We start from the raw sequence: 21,850 nt of genomic DNA, 5'->3' as shown, positions 1-21,850 counted from the left end.
AGAAAGATGCACAAGGTGAGAGTTGTGGGTTAAGTTTTACTTGTGGCCAAATGAGGATGACAGCCCTGGAGACAGCATCTTAGATAGCTCTGAGAAACTGCTGCAGAGAGGCAGCGGGGAGGATCAGTGTATAGTGATTTTTGGTGAAAGGGAAGTACATTCAATCAAGCACACAGATTTTTGGAGAAGGTTGTTGCTAATCTCTGTCACTAGTCTCATGAAGGTTACTGCTGGTCACGAGGAGCAGACGTCACCACAAGTAATTTTAGTGCTTTTCTGGTTGTGAGGAGATGTAAGAGTTGCTTCTTCTGAAACTATCTTCCTAAGGCCTGTTCTGCCAGTTTTTCCCAGAGCACAGAGGGCCTCATTCTTGATCTCCACCCTGAACTCCTTTCAGGGTGTGTTGAAGGTCAGTGGCTGCAGCAGTCTGTGATTTAATCCTTATGGAGGTAGATGGCAAGTGCCAATTTTTAGTTGGCAAAACGTTGCAAAGAAAAAAAGAATAGTTATTTAGATAAGCTATTTGATTCCTTATGAAAACACCGTCATCCAGTTTAGTAATCTGGAACTTATGTATTTTCTTTCTTCTTTGTGAGATGAAGTTATCAGAATTGAAGTGGAACAACAGGATTTTGGGTAGTTAACATTTTTAGTTTAAGAGAACCAAGAAACTGGTATACTGGTACAGGAAGTGTTTCTTGGAACTGCTTTCATTGAACAGATCTTTCCATAATCTTCTTAAGAGCCCAGCTAGGGCTCTGTTTGAGTCCCTCAAGTCAGAGGGATCCCGTGTTCTGAGTAAGGTTGTGCCAGCCACATCATCTTCCTGGTACAGTTAATTTTTGGCTTTTGCAGGGAGTCTTTGGTTTAGTAATGATGTTCTTACTCTTTTTGCACTTTATAACCTGAAGAGAGCTTTAGCTTAAAATAACAGTAAAAGAAGTAGTCCTAACTTATTTTATATGCAGAACAATCTTGGCTTTAGAAATATGTCAACTATTTTTCTTGCAATGTTTGAAAATCCCGAGGTACCTAGAAACTGAAAGAACAGAACGTACACCCAGAAGTGAAACAAGTGGCTTGGTATTATGTAGATCTGGTCTTTGAAGACTGTGTAGCTGTGGTTTAAAGTTACTGATGTTCCTGTCCTTATTTTACTTTTGAATTTCACAAGAAATATCAAGTGTTGGTTTTATACCATGGCTGAATAGTCTTTGCATTTTGAGGTAATTTAAATTGTTCATGGAACAAAAACATTTTGTAGTATGTTGATATATGATTTTAGTTCACACAGTGTTCAAAGGAATTGGATTTAGCATTAATAAATGATAAGCTTCACAAAACTTAACAGTGTTTGGCATCAAAGAATTGTTACCTGGTGGCAGGCGTTGAAACTATGCAAGTTTTCCTACTGCAATTTGGTTCTTTTTGCAAAAAGATTTTTTAAAAAGGAAGAAACAGTTGCCTTGCATTCCATCCTCTCCATTATGACCTCTAAAGGTTTCTGTACTCAAAGTTGTGCTGTTAAAATTGATGTCCTGGTCCCTGGTAGAGAAATATTTGTATTGCTCTAGGCAGTTTCTTAGATTTGGAAAATAAAATAAATGAAGGTTTTGAATTTGCCTCTAGGGCCAGACCTGGCATATCAGAGTTTAATGGATAGGAAATCTGATTAAGCATCTGTGCAGTCTTATTACCAGAACTCTTGTATTTTTCAGAGCTTAATGTAGGCCAGTGATGGGCAGTTTTATCTGGTACCTAACTCACAAGGAGTTACAGGGTGGCAGCAGAGACAGCGACGAAAATATAGGTTGGGAGTTGTCATAACTGGAATTCAATCTAACCTTTACTGTAAACTGACCTTTGACCTCAGCTTGATCTGTGAAATGGGTAAAATATGCTCACACGTGAAGTAATACTGAAGTATTATAATAAGAGCATGTATTTCCTGAGGGCATTGTGATAATTAAAAGTACCTGCCTGTCACAGTGCCTGACACATCCTAGGCCCCTGATAAGCGTCAGTTTCCTTTAGCACTGAGATGCCTTTCCCTTTCACCGAGCTATTTTTACCTGTGAATGAAGTGTTCTACAAGGATGCTTCTGTTTCCTAGACTCTGCGCTGTGATCTGACAGAACACTAGCTTGTTCCTGACAGAATCCTTAGGGACTTCTTTCCTCCATCTGACACAATCCTCTGAGGGAGCACTGTCTAATAGAAGCACATCTTCTGTATCTGTGCTGTTCACTACGGAAGCCAGTAGTCACGTGTAGCTGTTGAGTGCTTGAATTATGCGTTGTGACCCAAGAACTGAATTTTTAATTAAATTTTAATTTAAGTAACCACATATGATTAGTGGCTGCCTATTGAACAGCTCAGCTATAGGGCTTAATTCCTTAGGTCTAATCTCCTAATTCTTAGTGAAATCTAAATTATCTGATAATATAGGCTATGTGCAGGAAAACACAAAGAATTTTAAATGAATAACCTTCATTATAAATTGTTGTAAGTCAGCAGAACATCTGATTCGTATTTGAGTGATATGCCATTATGTGGACTCTTTACCACTTGTCTTTTTCTAGCTCATCAGAAAATCATAACATTATTATTTTTCCTTGCACGCTTATTTTTTTTTAAAAAAGATATCGGAGGAGGCGATGGCACCCCACTCCAGTACTGTTGCCTGGAAAATCCCATGGATGGAGGAGCCTGGTAGGCTGCAGTCTGTGGGGTCGCTAAGAGTCGGACACGACTGAGCGACTTCACTTTCACTTTCCACTTTCATGCATTGGAGAAGAAAATGGCAGCCCACTCCAGTGTTCTTGCCTGGAGAATCCCAGGGACGGAGAAGCCTGGTAGGCTGCAGTCCATGGGGTCGCACAGAGTCAGACACGACTGAAGTGACCTAGCAGCAGCAGCAGCATTAACCTAAAAATTCTTAATTGAGAATCTGTTTATCCCTCCAGTAGGTTGAATTTATCAATACATATGCAAAAAACTAGGGATTTCAGAAGCATAGTTTTGATATGTTTTTATTGCTTTGCAAATTAATAAGTACTCAGTGGTTTTAGACGTAGGAAGAACTAATGTGACTGAATAAGTTTTTTATAGTTGCTGAAAATGAATAGGTGTTTTTCAAAGAATTTCTGATTATTATATAGATTTTTTTTTTAGAGATGTCTTTGTCTTTTGATGATGTTAAGAGAACAAATTCATAAGAAATGTTATATTCTAATTGACAGCATCTTGGGAATTCCCTGGAGGTCCAGTGGTTGGCTTCATTGCAGGGGCCCGGATTCAGTCCTTGGTCAAGGAACTGAACTCCTGCAAGTTGCACAGCACACACACCACCCCCCCCACCAACCCCCCCCACCAAAAAAAGAGAAATGGACATCATCTTCAAAAAGCGATATGACAGATGTTGTTGGCCAGGAAAGTATGGTAAAGGTATAAATACTGTGTCTTTAGAAGGATTTTCCAAGAGGTAACATTTTCCTTTTTGCTTCTGTAGTGTTTCTGTGAAGGTCAGCAATCTTGAGTCCCCTATAAATTCAGCCTCTGTTTTAAATGTATCCTAGCCCTTTGGAGCTACCCAAAGTACCCCCTCAAATGGGGCTGTCCTCTTCCTCTGCCATTTTCCTGGCATACTAATGGGCCATACTAGTGAAAGACAGAAGACTGAACAGATTGAAATCAAGCTTGGAGATGATACTTATGTTGTACAAGGTTCTTCTCTCCTTGCCTGTCTCATTTCAGCGTTTTTATCAGTGACTTGGATTAATGCCTTGCCTGGCAAATTGGCTGATGGTGATGTAGTTTTGACATTGCATGACATATTTTGAATACAGAAGATTCTATACAATCTGAAATGATGGGTTGAAATTAGCCAGATAAATTTTCAAAGGAATAAAACACTTGATTCCTATATGAGATTCAAATCACAACTGTAAGAGTACACAGAGAAGTAAAGAGCATGACTTATTGCCAGGTTATGTATAAAGAAGATTAAAGAGTTTAAGATGATTGTAACTCAGTACTAATTGGTAGTAAAATGTTTTGACAAAGGAGCTCCTGTGATCCTTGTTCATTAATGGAAGCATAATTGGCCAGAATAAAAGAGAGATATTGTTCCTTTATTCTGCAGCAGATATTTATTGAGTGAGGGCCTGGCACATTCTGGGCAGACCTGGAAATTTATATTCGGCTCTCTACTTTGAGAACTTTGAGCAGTGGGAGAAAATTGAGGAGAAAAGAGTAAGCTGTTTAGGGAATTTAAAAATCTTAGTTGGAATGACAAGGGGTTTAGAGTGGTGATTGACCTGGAACAAAAAACAGTGATAAGTTGCCAGCAATGGCAGGTTGTCACTTACAGAGAGGAAGGATTTGACTTCGATGTGAGTTTTGGGAGGGTAGATGTCAGACCAGAGGATTGGTGGTTCAGAAACGTTGGAGCCAGTAGAAGGAAGAACTTTTGTGGTGTCAGAACTCCCATTTAACAACACAGTAGAACTGTGTTGAGTTGCTAAAGTCTGATAACACCAAAGGCATGTTATTTAAGAGATTCAAACTTTAGGTATATGGTTAGACTAAATGGCCTGTACTGTGCTTCCAGAAGCAGGACGTGTTGCTTCTTTTAATGATTCTTCAGCACTCAGTGGAGAGGAAAAAGTATTCAGAAGCACTGGAAGCAGTTTGGGAAAGCCTGTTCATATCCACACTTTTCACTAACCTGTGGTTTGCTGCCATGCCTGCCCACTGTTAAATCTAATGCTGTATTTACAGTTGAATGGTTAAGAGGGAAGAGAATCCATATCTTTTTATTCCTTTGCATGTCCAGCCATTATACCTTTTCCTCTGTGTGTGTGTGTGTGTGAGAGAGAGAGAGACAGACAGACAGACAGAGAGATGTGGTTTTTTTAAAAAGAAGAAACAAGTTCCAAATAGCCTGTCACTGTAAAAATCTTAGTGCAGTAAAGCTGAGTAAATGTAAGCCTGTTAAATGTACCAGGGATAAAAAAAATGTATGAACAAGTTTCAGTAACTCTGAAGGAAACAGAGAATTAAGAGTCTTGTAGGAAGAAGAAATTTGTTTTCCTAACTGATAATACATGAGTTTTCATGAGGTGATTGATGGGGTGTTTTTGTTACCAATAATCAATTATGATTGATGTGCTACCCGTTAGCGTAGTTTGATAAATGTCCTGGCACATGCCTTCAGCTTTTGAAAAGAATTCTTCTGACTGACATATCACATGTTTGAAATTACAAAGGGTATTCTGTTTCATGAGAGGTAGAGTGTGTCACAGTTACAAGTACAGGCTCAGAACCTGAATATGTTTAAATTATACATGGGAGACCTTTAGGATGTTACTAATCTCGCCATCCCTCTCAATTTCCTCATATATCTATCTAATAGTGGTGTTAATAATAGTATCTGCCTTAGAGATTTGTAATGAGGATTAACTTAATATGTATATGTAAAGTGCTGAGAGTGGTACCTGGTAACTGAAAGTGCTATATGAATCTTTATTGATGTTATTTAGTGTGCATGTTTAATACATTTTTTAGTTTCAAAGCTGAAGTCTTAGTTTATTTAAAAAAAAATATATTGTATGTCCACATAAACACAAGTTTAGTGTTTTACTGGCTCAGGTATATGTTGTTATGAGTATCATTAGAAATATTTGTTTGTTTCTCTTTCAAAACAGCTAAAGCAAACAGTCTTATCCTGTTCAGAAATCTCCTTGAGTAAAATGTAATCTCAGTTATTCTAGACAAGCTGGTTAAAAATTAGAGCAGAACAGTTAGAAGACAGTGGTAAGAAAAGTGGTTATGGGAAAACTGAACCCCTATTTTTCTTGTGAATGGAATAAGTTAATGGAATAGTTTCCTTTCTCCCTCTAGCCCCATCACGTCCCTGTAACACCATGTGTCTTCAAAGGCAATAAGTACTTTGACAAAAGTAGTTGATAATAACCACAGTGGATCATCACGTGTGTGCGTTTGATCCTCTCCTTGGCTGCCCTCTAGAGTTCATGGAAGGGAATCTTACAGAATTAATCGTATCCATTGTGCCTGACATCTAGGAGTGCTCCATATATTGAGCCAGATGAATGACCCTGCTCTCCTTGAGTCTTGTAACAGCTTTGTGGCTCCTGATACATATACTGCGTTACAAAAAAACGCCTCGGTTCATTCCTGAAGTGTGGTTACAGCTCACATATGTTGATGAAAAATAGATTCTGTCTACTGTGTACTTAAGAGAAGTGAAGTCTAGCATGGGAAGTTTACTAGTCCAATGTTCTTGGTTTTAACTGACAGAAATTCTTGTGTCTGTCACCAAAACTGTGTCATTAGAGATAATTTGAAGACTATTGTCTCTGTAATCCAGCCCAGGCTCCTCCTGCCTCTCGAATTTTCTTTTCATCTTCACCAACTACTCTCTGGTTTTCCCCATTCACTTCATTCTCCTGCTATACCTTCCTGTCTGTTCCTTCTCTGTCCCTTATTCTCTTTAGGGTTTTCTTTGCCCTGGGGTATGAGGGCTGAATGGGGATGAGCCTTGGGCACTGGATTCCAGGTCTTCCAATTCAACACAAGATGAAAAGTTACTTCCTACCACCTGTGGGTAGCTTGATACTCAAGAGTAGGACATGATAAAACCTGAGCAGGCCCAAAGGTCAGACTTGCCTTTATTAGGACCAATAGCAACACTCACATCTGGAATCATAAGACAACTCGGGAGGTTTTGGAGCTGAACATTTTTAGACTACTACTGTATTTCCCATTTTAAACCTGTAGGTGGCCTCTTACATACCTAGTTAGTTGAAAAGAGCAAGTTTCTGTCATAAGGAGTCTGGTAAAAGTTGACAAGTTTAGGTGTTTCTTAGCACTTTCACAAACTTGAAAGTAACCAAATGGCACTCCTGTTAATGCTCGTCTCCACTCAAGATGAAAAGTAGGTCTTAGCTGAATAACTAATGCTGAATCATATCATGGGGGTCCATGAGAGCCAGGAATAGGCCTCTGTAGCTCCAGCTGTGCTTGTCCAGTAAGCAGACATTTCCTTCCAAGCTGTTAAGACTTGTGGCTGTACTATTAGAATATTTTTGCCTCTGGATTTATTTACTTTGATTAAATGTCGTTCGATTCTTGAGTTCCACGTGCCCTTGAATTCTCAAGTGGAGAACTGTCATTCTGACTTTCTGATCTTTCTTCTTCTCCTATTATTACTGAATAGAAAGATGTTTTTGCTGAGCTGCATGCTATGTCCTGCCCCTTCCTACTGATCTGTAAGCTTTTCCATTGGCTTTCTTTCTGTTTCCTGCTGCTTTCTTGCTTCATAATTGAAGGGAGGATTCAGACCCATCCAGGTAACAAACTACCGGTTCTGCATGGCGTCCTTATTTCTCCATTCCCTTATTATTGTCCTAAGAGCGAGAGTGACTGTGTGCTGACGCATACGTGCGCTCACAGTGGGAATTTCCTATTGGTATATTGTTTCAAGGCTTTTAAGCCCGAAGTGAGAACCATAAACAACCACAAGTACTGGTTGCCATTTGAAAGTTCCTTCCAGACCATTCAAAGGCCTGTGTAGATTTTCTACTTTTATCGCAAACTGTTTGAGAAAGCAAAACTGGGTTCAGTTCCGTATGAGATTGCCACTGTTTTCAAAATGAAGGCTTTTCCCATTATATGTCAATTAGCATGTGACACCCTCACAGTTAAGTTTAATTTAATTTGACCTCGATAAACTGAGTTGAAAGTTTTAATGTCCAGACAGATTTTTGTTGTTGTTGTTATTGTAAATGTTTTATAAATGACTTGACTGGTATTTTTTTAGGGGACTACTTTAGCTTTTAATAAGTTGATAATGAGCCATCAACTCTTCATGAAAGCAGGAATGCTTTTATATAATACAGCAGAACAACTTTTAGAGAGATACCAACTGCCCCTTTTGTTATATTTTACCACACGTTTTAACATTAATCGTTTGTGGTATAGAACTTTTAGTTTCAATTAGTTGAGACTTCATTTTAAAAGTGAAACTGCCCTACTGTTTTCAAATGAGTGACAATGTTGATCAAAACTTGAATTAGTGTGGCTGGGCCTCATGTAGAATTTTTTTGTGTGTGAAATGTTATATTGTATTTCTAATTCAAGTTATTAAGATTTTTGTTAGTGGAAAAAAAGGAGAAAGCTCATGATAGTAAAATCTATATACTGCCTTTTGTAAAAATAAATAAATAAATCTTTTTTTCTCCCCTCCTCAGTTTTTCCAGAGGCCTCAAATACAGCCTCCCAGAGCCACCATCCCGAACAGCAGCCCTTCCATTCGACCCGGTGCACAGACACCCACTGCAGTGTATCAGGCCAATCAGCACATCATGATGGTTAACCATCTGCCCATGCCGTACCCAGTGCCCCAGGGTCCTCAGTACTGTATACCACAGGTAAAGTATCTCTCAGATCCACGTGGTCTGTCAGTAGCAGTGTGGGGATTAACTCAGATTCTCACCAGGGGGAGCAGGGAGGATGGCTTATGGCATCGATTTTTAGTGATGTGTGAACTTTTTTGTTGGATGTAAATCTAAGCCATTTTGTCGTTTTTCATAATATTGTTAAGGAGGTTTTTTTTTCATCTCTTGAAATTTTCTAAGATGATAGAGAAATTGTTTTTATATCCTATCTTTCCCCCAGTCCCTTACCCACAGTCAGTTGCTCTAAAGTAGACTCAGTAACTAGCTGTTCCAGGGATGTTGTTCAATGTCATTGAAAGCTGTCAGCCTGAAATAATTTTTCAGTGAGCTGACATCTGCCTGTGCTCTCATTTGCTATATGACCGTTCGTAAGGCACACCTTTTTCTTCATCCTCATTGCATCTTTTTTAAAATTGAAGTATAGTTGATTTACAGTACTGTGTTAGTTTCAGATGTATGGCAAGTGGTTCAGTTATACCTATGTATATTCAGTTTTTTAGTTCCTTTCCATTATAGGTTATTACAAGATACCAAATTTAGTTCCCTGTACTATACAGTAAATCCTTGTTTTTGTCTACTCATTGCATCTTAATGGACAGCAAGCATTTTGAATGTGTTTAACAAAGTGACTTCACCTCCTTTAAATGATTCTCTCTCTCTCACACACACATACCCACCCCTTTGTTTTTCCATAGTAAGCTGCTTTCATGGTATTTATCAGTGTCTGTAACTCCTCTCTTCTAGTACCGTCACAGTGGCCCTCCGTATGTTGGGCCACCACAACAGTACCCGGTTCAACCACCAGGACCAGGTCCTTTTTATCCTGGGCCAGGACCTGGGGACTTTCCCAGTGCTTACGGTAAGTGTGAAAATTTGAGCAATTTCTGCTAGTGTGTTGTGCTCATTCCATTTTGTTGTGTAGCAGGGCGGTTTAGATAGTGAGATTTGGTGGTGTGAACGTGAAAAGTGTTAGCGCACAGTCGTGTCCAGCTCTCTGCGACCCCATGGACTGCAGCCCGCCAGACTCCCTGCCCACGGCATTCTCAAGGCCAGAACACTGGAGTGGGTTGCCATTCCCTTCTCCAGGGGATCTTCCCAACCCAGGGATCAAACCCAGGTCTCCTGCATTGCAGACAGATTCTTTACCATCTGTACCACAGGGAAGGATTTTTAAACAAAATGTTGCAAACAGTTCTGACCTGAAAGCTTTGTTTTAAGAGAGTGGCATATAAGGAAAGAGTATTATAGAAATGTATTTAGTTAATGACACCTTCTGAAGGAGCTAGTAATTCTGTCCTGAAAGAGCCCATGTCTCAGTCTGATGTCTCCTACCAGCTCATCATTACCTAGATTTTTACTGGATTTTTGCTAATGGCATAAATACACCTTATCTCCCTTTCATGATTTCTTTTTTCCTAAGCATTTACCAAAACATTAGCTGATGTTTTCCCACTGGAATGTGATATTCATGAAGGCAGGGAATTTTGTTTGTTTTGTTTACCGCTCTATCCCTAGTACCTCGAGGACAGTGACTGGCAGGCACTTAGAGAATATACATGGGATGCCTGGATTTAACTCAGAGTACCTGTGATTCCTTTTCTGCAGAATTGTGGTGATATCTGTGTCATGGGGAGGTTTTGAGAATTAGTTAAGTGAAAATGCCTTGAGAAACTACAAGTGCTTTGAGTGTACAAAAGCAAGCACCATGTTTATACTTGGTGTGTGAACCAGTGCTAAACCAGGAGTAATAAAAATTACTTATCTTATTCAGTAAGCATCTGTGACATCCCACACTTGTTTTATTCCATAGAAAGCCAATTTTAAGTTATAAAATCAGTGAATACTAGAAAAATTAAACTTTAAGAATCAGTAAACATCAATCTTCTCTGTTACAGCAAGGAAATATTAAAATTTTAACTTGTTCTTTTAAGATGGTTATCTGCCATAGAAAAACATGTATCCACTAACTATTTTCCTAACACTGGGATTAGTTCCTCAGTTAAAAACCTTTTAGAATAATCTATGGGTATTAGAATACGCCAAGGAGATTTCCCTTAGGTTTTCAGGTGAAATAGGCAAAGCAGCCAAGTGTTTGCCTAGCTTTACTTCTTTTAGAAAAGGAAAACCTTCCTATTACTTTGAAACTGCTGTTTCAAAATGGTATTCTTTATAACTTCATTATATGTCTCAGATATATATATGTTTATTTAACATGGCTTTATTAAGTGATATTTTCACTAAGAAATACTTGATATTTTCGGGATAATGAACATACTCACACATATATTTTAAAGGAAAGTTGTATGTGCACATTACTCAGCTTTGACATAGAATATTGCTAGCACTGTTGAGGTACTTGTACACCTTGAACTTAACTTTTAAGACACAGTTTCACACAAGTCTAGTGTCTTTATACTTGTACACTTTGTACTTGCTCTGAAAATTATTTTGAAGTGTAAATTTGGCTGTTGTTATCTTGAATTAATTGAAGAGAAAAACTTCAAGATGAGATTATCTCTCACAGTAAACATGCTAAAATTAATAGTATTTCTTCTTTAACCTCATGTTGCAAAAGGAATGCAGGTATATCTTTGAATTTATAGAATCATTTTGAAAAGTATCTCACCTACCGGGGTCCAGCCCTGGTGGAGTTGGGTTTCGAAGGGGAGACAGCTTCGGCGATCAGGATACGATAGAATTAAAGATATCAAGAGTGGTTAAATAAGGATAGCTCAGTGAGAAAATTCAGTGGAGAAAAGAGGCTGAATAACTTGGTTTACGTGGAAAGCTAATAAAATTCCAAAATAAGGAATTTGCGTCACCTACGTAGGCCGCAGGCGTCCTCCCGTTCTCCCGAAGGAGAGGAGATACTAAGGCCTCCACGGTCAGATCTTAGAAGCCCAGGCAAAATTAGTAGGCTTGACGAGCCTCCACACCCCAGATGGAAATTCAGCCAGAAGGTGAGAGAAAGAACAACATAGGGAGACCAAGTTTCGGTGAATAAGGCCCGCACTTTATTTTCCAAAGTAGTTTTTATACCTTAAGTTGTGCATAGAGTATAATGGGGGAAGGGGTAGAGTCAGCAATAAGCCAGGCTTTCTTCCTGCTAACTTATCATATGCAAAAGTTTAGGTGAATTACATCATCTTCTGGCCAAGAAGCCTGTTAACATTTTAAGATCCTTTCTTTAGAAAACTTATTTTTCTCTAAAGGTGATTATTCTAAAGTCAGGCGCCACCCTCCAAAAGCATTAGATAAAGTTGCATTCCTATAGGGCAAAGGTGTGATGGGCTATAACAAGAAAAGAATTAACTCAAGGGTCCAATGTTACAAACATTAAAGGTACTACTTACATTCCTATACACCAATTATATTAATCAATACACTGCCAGGGACACAGTAGGTAAAGGATAAGGAAACTTAGCAGCAAACATTGGCCCAACAAGTGAAAAACCCTTCATCAGTACAATTTCTAATCAATCTTTTAATTGCTCAAAGGAATCTGTATTTAGACAGTTTAAACACTCTTGTCACGCCCAGGAACTTTATTAACTGGAGCTGTAAGTTAACTCTTTTTCAGAGAGAGGTGGTGGTGGACAGCCCCCCGTAAAGTCAGAGGTGTAGGTGAGAGCACAAAGCAGAAAGTAGGCAGACTCTGGTTTTGGGGGTAGATGCTCGAGAATTTCCAAGAGGACTCCTGAGGCTCCATCCCGCCTTTGTGTATGCTGAGCCTCCTTCCTCATGACCTTTGCCACGGGCGGAGTCTACTATTTATTTACAGATCACATAAATGACTTTCTGACTCACAAAATATCATCATTATTATAAGTCTGTGCCAGGCCTCTTTCTTGCTCTTAGTACTACTGCTGTAGTATATATGGAAACAATATAGATGAGTTTAACAATAGGGAAATATTTTGATGATGTGTATATACAGTATTACAACATTTTGGTTTTATTTATTGAGGTGTAATTATATCTCAGATATTGTTAATGTCTGTTCTTTTTGATAGATAATCTTTTTCCCCAGGAAATTCTTACTTAGATCTAATAAGACACTGAGTAGGTAGTTTATCACCTAGATTAAAACACTATTTCCCTAGTTTCCTTAAGATTAGAAAGACAATTTAAAAGTTTTCCATTTTGAAAGTAACCAATGATGGAAAGTACAAATAATATAGATAGGACATAAAAGGTTGAAGTAGTCAGTTTCTCTTCTTCCTTACTCCCTAAAGAAATAATGATTTAACAGATTGATATATATTTTTCATTTGTTTTAAATAATTTTAGAGCAAATGAACTTAGACTGTTTTTAATGTTCTGAAACTTTCCAATTTTTCCCACCATCTCACAGTGTATTCATGGACATCTCTTCATTTCATCACATTTAGAATTTCAAGCTACATTTATTCTAAGAATAAATCATAATTAATCTTTTCTCTGATAGAACTTTAGGTTCTTCTTTTGTCCTTTGGGCAGACGTTTTCATTTTAAAACATGTCACTAGTTAATATGCTTTTATCAGAATCAAAAGTTGTAATCTAATGGTTCCCATCAATTATTGGTCCTTCTGCTGTACTGCTTTATGTCAGCTGGCATGGTCTTATGGTCTTGAAGCCATAAACATTCCCTTCTATCTCCTCTTTTTAGAAACTCCCTTTCTCTTACCTTTCCACTCCTGTTTCTTAATTCTTCTCTGATTCTGGTGCCTCCCTTTTTCATTGGGTAAATGTGGGTGTAGGGACAGGATCCTAGTTCTGTGTTCCAAAGCCAAGAGTCCTCTCTTCTAGTGCAGAGGACCTTCTTTTCTCTGAACTGGCTAGGAATGAATCCAAGACTTGTTCACTCTTGCCCTTCTGCTGGAGTTTGTGAGTTGAGTGGACTGTGCCCTCTCCCCGCACCCCAGAGTTCTTAGTTCTTCATCTGTAACGTTGGAGTTCACTCCATCATACTAACAGTTTACCCCCTGCTTGGTTTAAACCTTGAATAGTGATTCTCAAAAATATTAGCTACATTGAATTTCAGTAACTAAGATCATAGAGTTTTGTATAATATTTGCAGTGTTTCTACAGTGTTGAGGGAAAAATAACTAATGAGTAGTATTTGCTCAGTGTCACTTTTCAATTTTTCTCGTCAGTGTTTTCTAAATACTCTGATATGTGTTATGTCAGAAAAATACCTCATGGAGATAAATTATTTCCAGGCCAACCCTAGTTGGTGATTGCCCAAAGTGAAAAATACACTTTTGGGGAGCAAAACGATGTGGTTAATGGTGGGAGTGATGTTGGGAAAGAAAAAAAGGGTTGAGAATTTGCAGTGGTAGATGGCCCCATTTTCTCTTCAAACTGGTGTACTCTCCTTCTTTCTCACTCTGTCATGTCATTTCCTTTTCCTTCTGTCATCTTCTTTCTACTCTTTTCCTGAGTCTCTGTGGGGGCTTGGGCACCTGGTTGAGTTCTTAAGAGCTGAGGGAGTCATCGTCCCGCATGGTTTGTGTAGGTGGGTAACTTTTGGCATCAAATTTAGTTTGATTGTGTTTTTGCAAAGCAGCAATACTGTGTTCAGTGATGAGGTTATGTACCACATTATTATTATGATGGGTATAATACAGGATACATTGATTTTATGTGCCAACCTTCATACTTAACCACTATATTTTCTTTGTTTCTATGGAAAATTGAAGATTTTTGAAAGGTTTTGGAAGACCTGCAATATATAAGACATTTGGGCTAGGTATTTTCTGGAATGTAGATGTTGAGGTATTATTCGCCCTGCCTTTCAGAATTAATTTGTGTGGTGTTTATGCTTGGGGTTTTGCCAATGAGAAGTAGTCTGATTTTTTCCCCCAGCCCTTTCAATATCCTGGGCAAGTAAAATAAATAGAAAGTAAAATAAAGGAGGAAACATACGTAACTGTTACATTTAAAATTTTGCCAATAAGGCTTTTAAATAAAACTGCTATTTATTGTATTGTTTCATATAGGAAGCCCACTTTAATAACAAAGGAATAGGACTGAAATAATTTTAAGGCAGGAACAGTCCTTTCCAATAGTGTCCAGGTTGGCAAGCTTATAATTATATGTGTGTATATTTTGTGGCTATTATTTTATAAATATTGCCATGTATTATTGACAACTTTTGTATAGACCCGGGTTCGGAGAACCACTGATAGAATAAGAGTCAGCAAGCGTTTTCTCTGATGGGCTGTGTATAGTAAATAGGTTACGCTTTGCAGATCTGCTGCAGCTGTTCAACTCTTCCATAGTAGTGGGAAACCAGTCAGAGAGAGTAGTGTTGTCTGTAGATATCTTCCCATAATACTTTATTTACAAAACAAATGGTATTAAGCTGAATTTGGACCTGCTGATGTACACAGATCTACCTCCTTCCATGAATAGGAGGTCCAGAAACATAAGTAATTTGCCTAATATGTGCATGCATATGTATATGCAAATGAGGTGATTTACATTTTTAATAGAATAGATAAATGTTTTTTAAATGTCTTTGCGTATGTAAGAGGTTGGATTAGGTTATAAAGTAAAACTATTGTCTGGTAGGGCAGAAGGCCTGCTCTGCTGGGATCTACAGTTGATTAACTGTTTTACTAATTCAGTGTTTAATCACCACCATATTGAGACTTGGAGAAGGCAATGGCACCCCACTCCAGTACTCTTGCCTGGAAAATCCCGTGGACGGAGGAGCCTGGTAGGCTGCAGTCCATGGGGTCGCTAAGAGTCAGGCATGACTGAGCGACTTCACTTTCACGTTTCACTTTCATGCATTGGAGAAGGAACTGGCAACCCACTCCAGTGTTCTTGCCTGGAGAATCCCAGGGACCGGAGAGCCTGGTGGGCTGCCGTCTATGGGGTCACACACAGTCGGACACAACTGAAGTGACTTAGCAGCAGCAGCAGCATACTAAGACTATTCCTATTCTCTCAGGTTTATTCAGCTGGTATTTATTGTGCATATATTGTACATCAGCTTCTGCCCCAGTCATGGTGACTCGAAAATATTTCATTAGAAGAATCTGATTTTTTTAAGGGATGTTTCACCTTTTACCTTTTGAATCTTATTTCACTTAGCTTAAAAAATATGGCAGGGTGAGCAAATTGTATTGCTTGGGTAGCAGCATTTGACACCAATTTTAGGGTGTTGTTTTCTGAGTTTGGGAGCTACTGACGTAATGTGGTAGCATAGAATTGTTTATTTGAGTTCTACTTTGTTAGTTCTTTGCTCAGTACTAGAGGATGGCTAAAGTGTTTTTTGTCTTTTAACCTATTCAGAGGGCTTCCCTGGTAGCTCAAGACTGTCAAGAATCTGCCCACAATACAGGAGACCCAGGTTCAGTCCCTGGGTTGGGAAGATCTCCTGGAGAAGGGAATGGCAAGCCACTCCAGTCTTCTTGCCTTGAGAATTCCATGGACAGAGGAGCCTGATGGGTTGCAACCCACGGGGTCGCAAAGAGTTGGGCACGACTGAACCACTAACACACACATACACACAACCTACTCAAGTCCTAGTCGTGCTGTTAGATCAGCCCTGTTTAGTTATTTTCCAAATCTGATTCTCAAAACCGGATTGATACCTGCAGAGTTCTGATACTGAAAATCATAGTGCTTCTAAGAATTTTCCACTTGAAGATTATTATGATAATGGTGGGATGTTGATGTCGATAATGACAGTGATAATAGAGCTACATTATTTGACTTTTTACTAAAGTACCAAGGATTTTTACCAGTATTAACTACCTTAGTACACATTTGTCCTTCTTGTTACTTTGGCTGCTAAAGGCCAGCCATGCCTTATGTACCCGTCATGTATGTATATACCCATTTAAGGCTGTTTACTCTGCAGTTCTCATCTGTCTTTCCTGTTAATATCATTTTCTTCTCCCTCTGCTGGATTAGTTCCATCAGCATACAGGTATACTATTTCATTCCCATCTTTTCTTAAAAAAGGTTTGTTTTACTTCATATTTTTGTCCACCCATAGCCCATTTTTCTACTTCCTTTTAAAGCTTTTAAGAAAAAGAGCTATCTATAGTGTCTTCATTTTCTTTCATCTCATTCATTACTGAACCCGCCCTAATGAGGGTGCACACTCCACCCCAGTCTAAGCAACTTTTGTCAAGGTCACCAGTGAATTTCATTATGCTAAACCTTACCTGACGTCCCAGTACCATCTGACATAGTTCAGCGCTCTGCCCATTCTTAGACCGTTTTCTTCACTTCAGCCGCTGCCTTGGTTTTCTGCTTCATTTCCTTTGCTGCGTTTTCTTCATATCTGTGGCCTCTAATCAACATAAAGTGCCTTGGTAATTCTGTGGTGGTCCAGTGGTGAGGACTCTGTACTTTGACTGCTCTGGGCCCAGATTCAATCCCTGATCAGGGAGCTAAGATCCCACAAGGCATGTAACACAGCCAAAAGAAAAAAAAGGTACTACTTTAAAAAATAAATAATATAGAGTGCTTCAAAGATTAGTCCTTGGGCTTCTTTTCTGTTTGTACTCATTTCCTGGGTTACCCAGTGTCATGGTTTAAATATTGTCCGTATAGTCTAATTCCAAAACGAATACCTATTCTCTGGCTCCAGACTTGAGCCTCTTTTTGTATATTTGATATCTTGGTTTGAAAGTCTGATAAGAAGCTCAAAACTTTTCATGTCCAAAATTGAACTCTTGATTTTTCTGCCCTAATGTCTTACTTTTCCTCATCCCAGTAAATAAATAAATAAATAAATAACACAATAAATAGAACCTCATTCTTCCATTTGCTCAAACAAAAGACCTTAAGAATTTTCCTTGACAGTTCTTTCTCTCATACTCACATCCCATCCATTAGCAAGTCTGTAGGCTCTGTCTTCAAAAATATCCAGTATCTGACCCCTTCTTACCACCTCTACTATAAGTACTCTGGTTTAATACTAATTGTAATAATAGTCAAAGTTTTGAAAGCTAAAAAGGATTCATTCAGGCAGAAGGCCAGTGTAGTCAAAGGCATGAACAATGTTGAGATTGATGTACACAAGGGATAGGAATAGGTTGTCCCTGGAGCAAAGGTGTGGAGTTTGAGAATGGTAGAAAATGTAGTTAGAAAGGTGGAACCTGGATACTTAGTGAAAGTGAAAGTTGCTCAGTTGTGTCCGACTGTTTGTGACCCCATAGACTGTAGAGTCCATGGAATTCTCCAGGTCACAATACTGGAGTGGGTAGCCTTTCCCTTCTCCAGGGATCTTCCCAACCCAGGGATTAAACCCAGGTCTCCCACATTGTGGGTAGATTCTTTACCAGCTGAGCTATAAGGGAAGCCCTGGATCCTTAAGTATTTGGACTTTATCTTTAGGCTGCTTTTTACCAGCCTTTTTACAGTCCCAACAATAGCATTATTCAAGCCTTTATGATGGCTCCCTGTGGCAGTGGTTCTCTGCAAGTAGAGAGAAGAATTAGACCACCCCAGCCCACATGATATTGGAGAAGGAAATGGTCACCCACTCCAGTGTTCTTGCCTGGAGAATCCCAGGGATGGGGGAGCCTAGCGGGCTGCCGTCTATGGGGTCGCACAGAGTTGGACACAACTGAAGCGACTTAGGAGCAGCAGCCCACAAGATGATGAGCTGTATTATCCAGCCCCTGACCAAACCCACATGCAGAACATATTCACACAAACCTTAGTTTGAAAATCACGTTTGGAGGCAGTGAGCACCCAGAGTAGATTTTTTTTTTAAAGCAATAACTCTGGTGTCAGTTTGTAGGAGTTGGTTATTTAACTGCTTTTTTCTAGTGGATGCTGAAAAAGAAAATATGACTGGGAATCATTCTTTAACCACTTAGTAGCTGAAAGGGGTGAGCTAGTGGAAAGAGATAAGTGAGAAGGATGCTTGTTTTTTTACATTTTTAAAACTAATTGTCTAGATTCACAGTGTCATTACCAGTCTTATAGTTGTTGACAAAGTAACTGAATGCTTTTTTTCACTGTTTTCTAATTCCTTAGGAACGCCTTTTTACCCAAGTCAGCCAGTGTACCAGTCAGCACCTATCATAGTGCCTACGCAGCAGCAGCCCCCTCCAGCCAAGAGAGAGAAAAAAACAGTAAGAGATGTTTATTAGTTTTTCTCATTTTAAAATTGAATGTCCATTTTCTATCAAGTAAGTTTACCTACACCTGTACTAATTACTCACCTCAGTTCACAAATGAGGGCTAATTTTTGTTCCTCCCTTATATCCTGTCCACTACACCTGGAGGATTTGTTTGAGCCTGTAATGAGATGGTGCAAGTACCCTTTGCTTAATGTCAGTTTTCAACATGCGCTAAGCTAGCTATGCTAACTGCCATGCAGCTCTAGAACTGGGAAGGTTTAGTCTTCTGAGGTCTTACTAAGTGAGAGGAATTTGAGCTGAGTTTTCACATCCATGTTGTCTTTTAACCTTAGACGTAATCAGCTATATATTCAAATATGAATTGACGGGGAAAGTAGCACAAGAAAAAATAGAGTACTGAGCACAACGAGGAAAATCTTTCTGATGGAGCAGATTTAAGAAACAGAAAGCAGAATTTAGAAAATGTGTTGTAATTGTTTTTAATAAATTTAACAGAAGCTTTGCCGCTGTCCATTCAGTCAGGCCTAAGGGAATTAGGGCAAAGTAGTATGAACTATGCACTGTAGAATATTTTATAGAAGAGTGGCTTGCAGTCTTTTAAAACATCAGAACACAAATGAGTGGTACTTATAAGAGTGTCTCAGATTCACACAGATAAAATAGATTGCTGCTGCTAAGTCACTTCAGTCGTGTCCGACTCTGTGCAACCCCATAGACGGCAGCCCATTAGGCTCCTCTGTCCCCGGGATTCTCCCGGCAAGAACACTGGAGTGGGTTGCCAGTTCCTTCTCCAATGCATGAAAGTGAAAAGTGAAAGTGAAGTCGCTCAGTCATCCCCGACTCTTCGCGACCCCATGGTCTGCAGCCTACCAGGCTCCTCCGTCCATGGGATTTTCCAGGCAAGAGTACTCCAGTGGGTTGCCATTGCCTTCTCCGAAATAGATGTGAGTGACATCTTAAAATTACTCTCATTTAATAAAAATTAATTAGGTTCAGAATTAGTTTTGTTTTTCTAATCAGACGTAAATTGTTTGTGCACATGTCATAATAAACAAGACATGCTCGTGTGTCTTGACACTACAGGTGAAAACCTGTGCTTTGGAAATGTTGAAACAGCATGGTAGATGTAGGACTTGAACATTCTTAGAATGCAGAAAAGTTAATTTTAAAAAAAGCAGTAAAAACAGAAGACAGTATTAATATATGTGACTGAAGAAGAAGGGAGAACAAATAGATTGAAAAATAATACGTAAAACTATAGTAGAAACAAGATTCTATAACTGATAGTAGAAATCTTAAGCCTCTTCCCTAGAACACTTCCAGGTTCAGGCGGTTTTATTAGTGAGTGCTTTGAAATTTTGAAGAAGCCACAGATGGCTTGGTAAGCTCTGGGTTTAATGATGAGCAAGGCGGGTTCTATGTCTCAGCATTGTCCCAGGACGAAAGGCCTAGACCCAGGCGTTCCATCTTCATGCAGTACTTCTCCACTGTTGTCTGTAAACACAGGCCCTAACCAGATGACAGGAATACCATCCACATTGTTCCGTATCTTGTATCTTTTCATTTACCAATACATCTTGACAGTCACTGTATATTAGTATGTGTAGAGCAGTCTCATTCTTTCTACTGCGGTTTGTTGTTTAAGTGTAAGGATGTAATATAAAGTTTTAACTACTATGTTTTTGATCAGCCTTTAAGATCTTTTTGTGTCTTTGCTGAAAAAAGCATTGCATTGAGCATCTTTACATACGTATATAAGGTTATCTGCAACATAAACCTCGATTTCTTTGCCTTAGGATATGAATATTTTTCACTTCGCTAGAGAACCATTTCGGCCTTTAAAACTTTAGAGAGTAACTTCCATATTTTACAACTATTTTATGAACTTTGTCTTATGTAAGCATTACAAATAAAATCAGTTTGGCATTGCTTAAAAGATAAATGTTAATAGTTTGCCTTTTTGACCTGGAAATTCGTCCAGCTAGGTTTCATGCTAGCGTGTTGTGCTACTTTAGTTCAACCACCACAAACGGCCTAAATTCCTTTGAATGACACCCTGTGGTTCTCTGATTGAAATCAAGTCAGATGTGGTGATTATCAGCTTTGATGTTTGACAGGTTTCCCAGTTTGCACCTTTATACATCATATTCCTATAAATCTACTATGTAGACACCCATCTGTAAATATGCTGTCTTAATTTATAACCTTATAGATAAGAATTCGGGATCCAAACCAGGGAGGTAAAGACATAACAGAGGAGATTATGTCTGGAGGTGGCAGCCGAAATCCTACTCCACCCATAGGGAGACCCACTTCCACACCTACTCCTCCTCAGGTAAGGCAGAGCATGCCGTGATGGATGGTGGTGTATATCTGTCACTAACCTCTACTGAACTCTTTTCTTCTGTAGCCACTTGACTGTACTTTTTTGCTTTCCATCAGTTGTCTCATAGCCTTGAATATCTAAATGATTTTTAAACAGACATGTTTGTTTCTCTTTGTAAACTGTTATTACTTCCAAATTTTTATTGGTAACGTTTCTTTGTATTGTCTTCACACTCAGAGCATAGCTGTGGCCCCTCTTCCTAAGTATTGCTGGGCACCAAAAGGAGCTGTGTTCCCATGGAAACCTCATCGCTAAATGAGCATTTATATTTTCAATATGGAGTCCTAGGAATTAAATGCTACACACTATGATAATACAAACATTAAATTAGAGAATTTAAACTTCTTCACCAAACAGTTTTGTTTGAGATGATTGCCTGTGTTTTTTCAGAGCATATTTAAATGTCTTACAGGTTTACCTCTTTTAAGTCCTGCATAAATGAGCTTGAGTGGAGGGTGTCTTCTTTAATTATTTACAAAGGTTTTTAGTAAGTTCTGTCAAACACTTGTTTGTTCCTGTTGCAGAATGTGGTTATCAGTGATCTTCTAAGAGCTCACTTCCCTGCTTTTAGACATCAAGGCATTCCAGGAGGAGCTGGGGTTTAGTAGACTATAATAGAGAATGGATCCCCCCTCCCCCAAGTTTGACAGAATTTTGATTTCATCATTAGGTTATTTTAAACTAGGCTAAACCATTCCGAGGAGAAGAGTGATTTCAAATTTTCACAATATCTAAAATGTGAATACTCAGCATAGAGAACAGACCTAACCAATGGTCTTAAGGTCTAGGGATCTGCTTGCTTCTCCCTCTTATGGCTGAATGGTGAGGGACTCCTGAGAGCCCAGTTTACAAACAAGTGATAGGGATGATCAAATAGAAGGCACT

The 21,850-nt window shown here is 38.9% G+C and overlaps 1 protein-coding gene across 14 annotated transcripts in view; it reads left to right on the top strand.

The window, feature by feature from the left end:
• Positions 1-21,850, top strand: part of EIF4G3 (eukaryotic translation initiation factor 4 gamma 3) — a 353,762-nt gene that overhangs the window by 179,742 nt on the left and 152,170 nt on the right. For all 14 annotated transcript variants that reach the window (XM_070382560.1, XM_070382520.1, XM_070382510.1 and 11 more), the window contains 4 exons: positions 8,274-8,453; positions 9,225-9,339; positions 18,473-18,570; positions 20,792-20,914. In XM_070382560.1, coding sequence (XP_070238661.1) covers positions 8,274-8,453; positions 9,225-9,339; positions 18,473-18,570; positions 20,792-20,914 — 516 coding nt within the window. The remainder of the gene's footprint in view (positions 1-8,273; positions 8,454-9,224; positions 9,340-18,472; positions 18,571-20,791; positions 20,915-21,850) is intronic.

This window comes from Bos mutus, chromosome 2, assembly GCF_027580195.1.
Source record: "Bos mutus isolate GX-2022 chromosome 2, NWIPB_WYAK_1.1, whole genome shotgun sequence".
Classification (NCBI taxonomy): domain Eukaryota; kingdom Metazoa; phylum Chordata; class Mammalia; order Artiodactyla; family Bovidae; genus Bos; species Bos mutus.
This window is presented reverse-complemented; position numbering and strand designations above follow the sequence as displayed.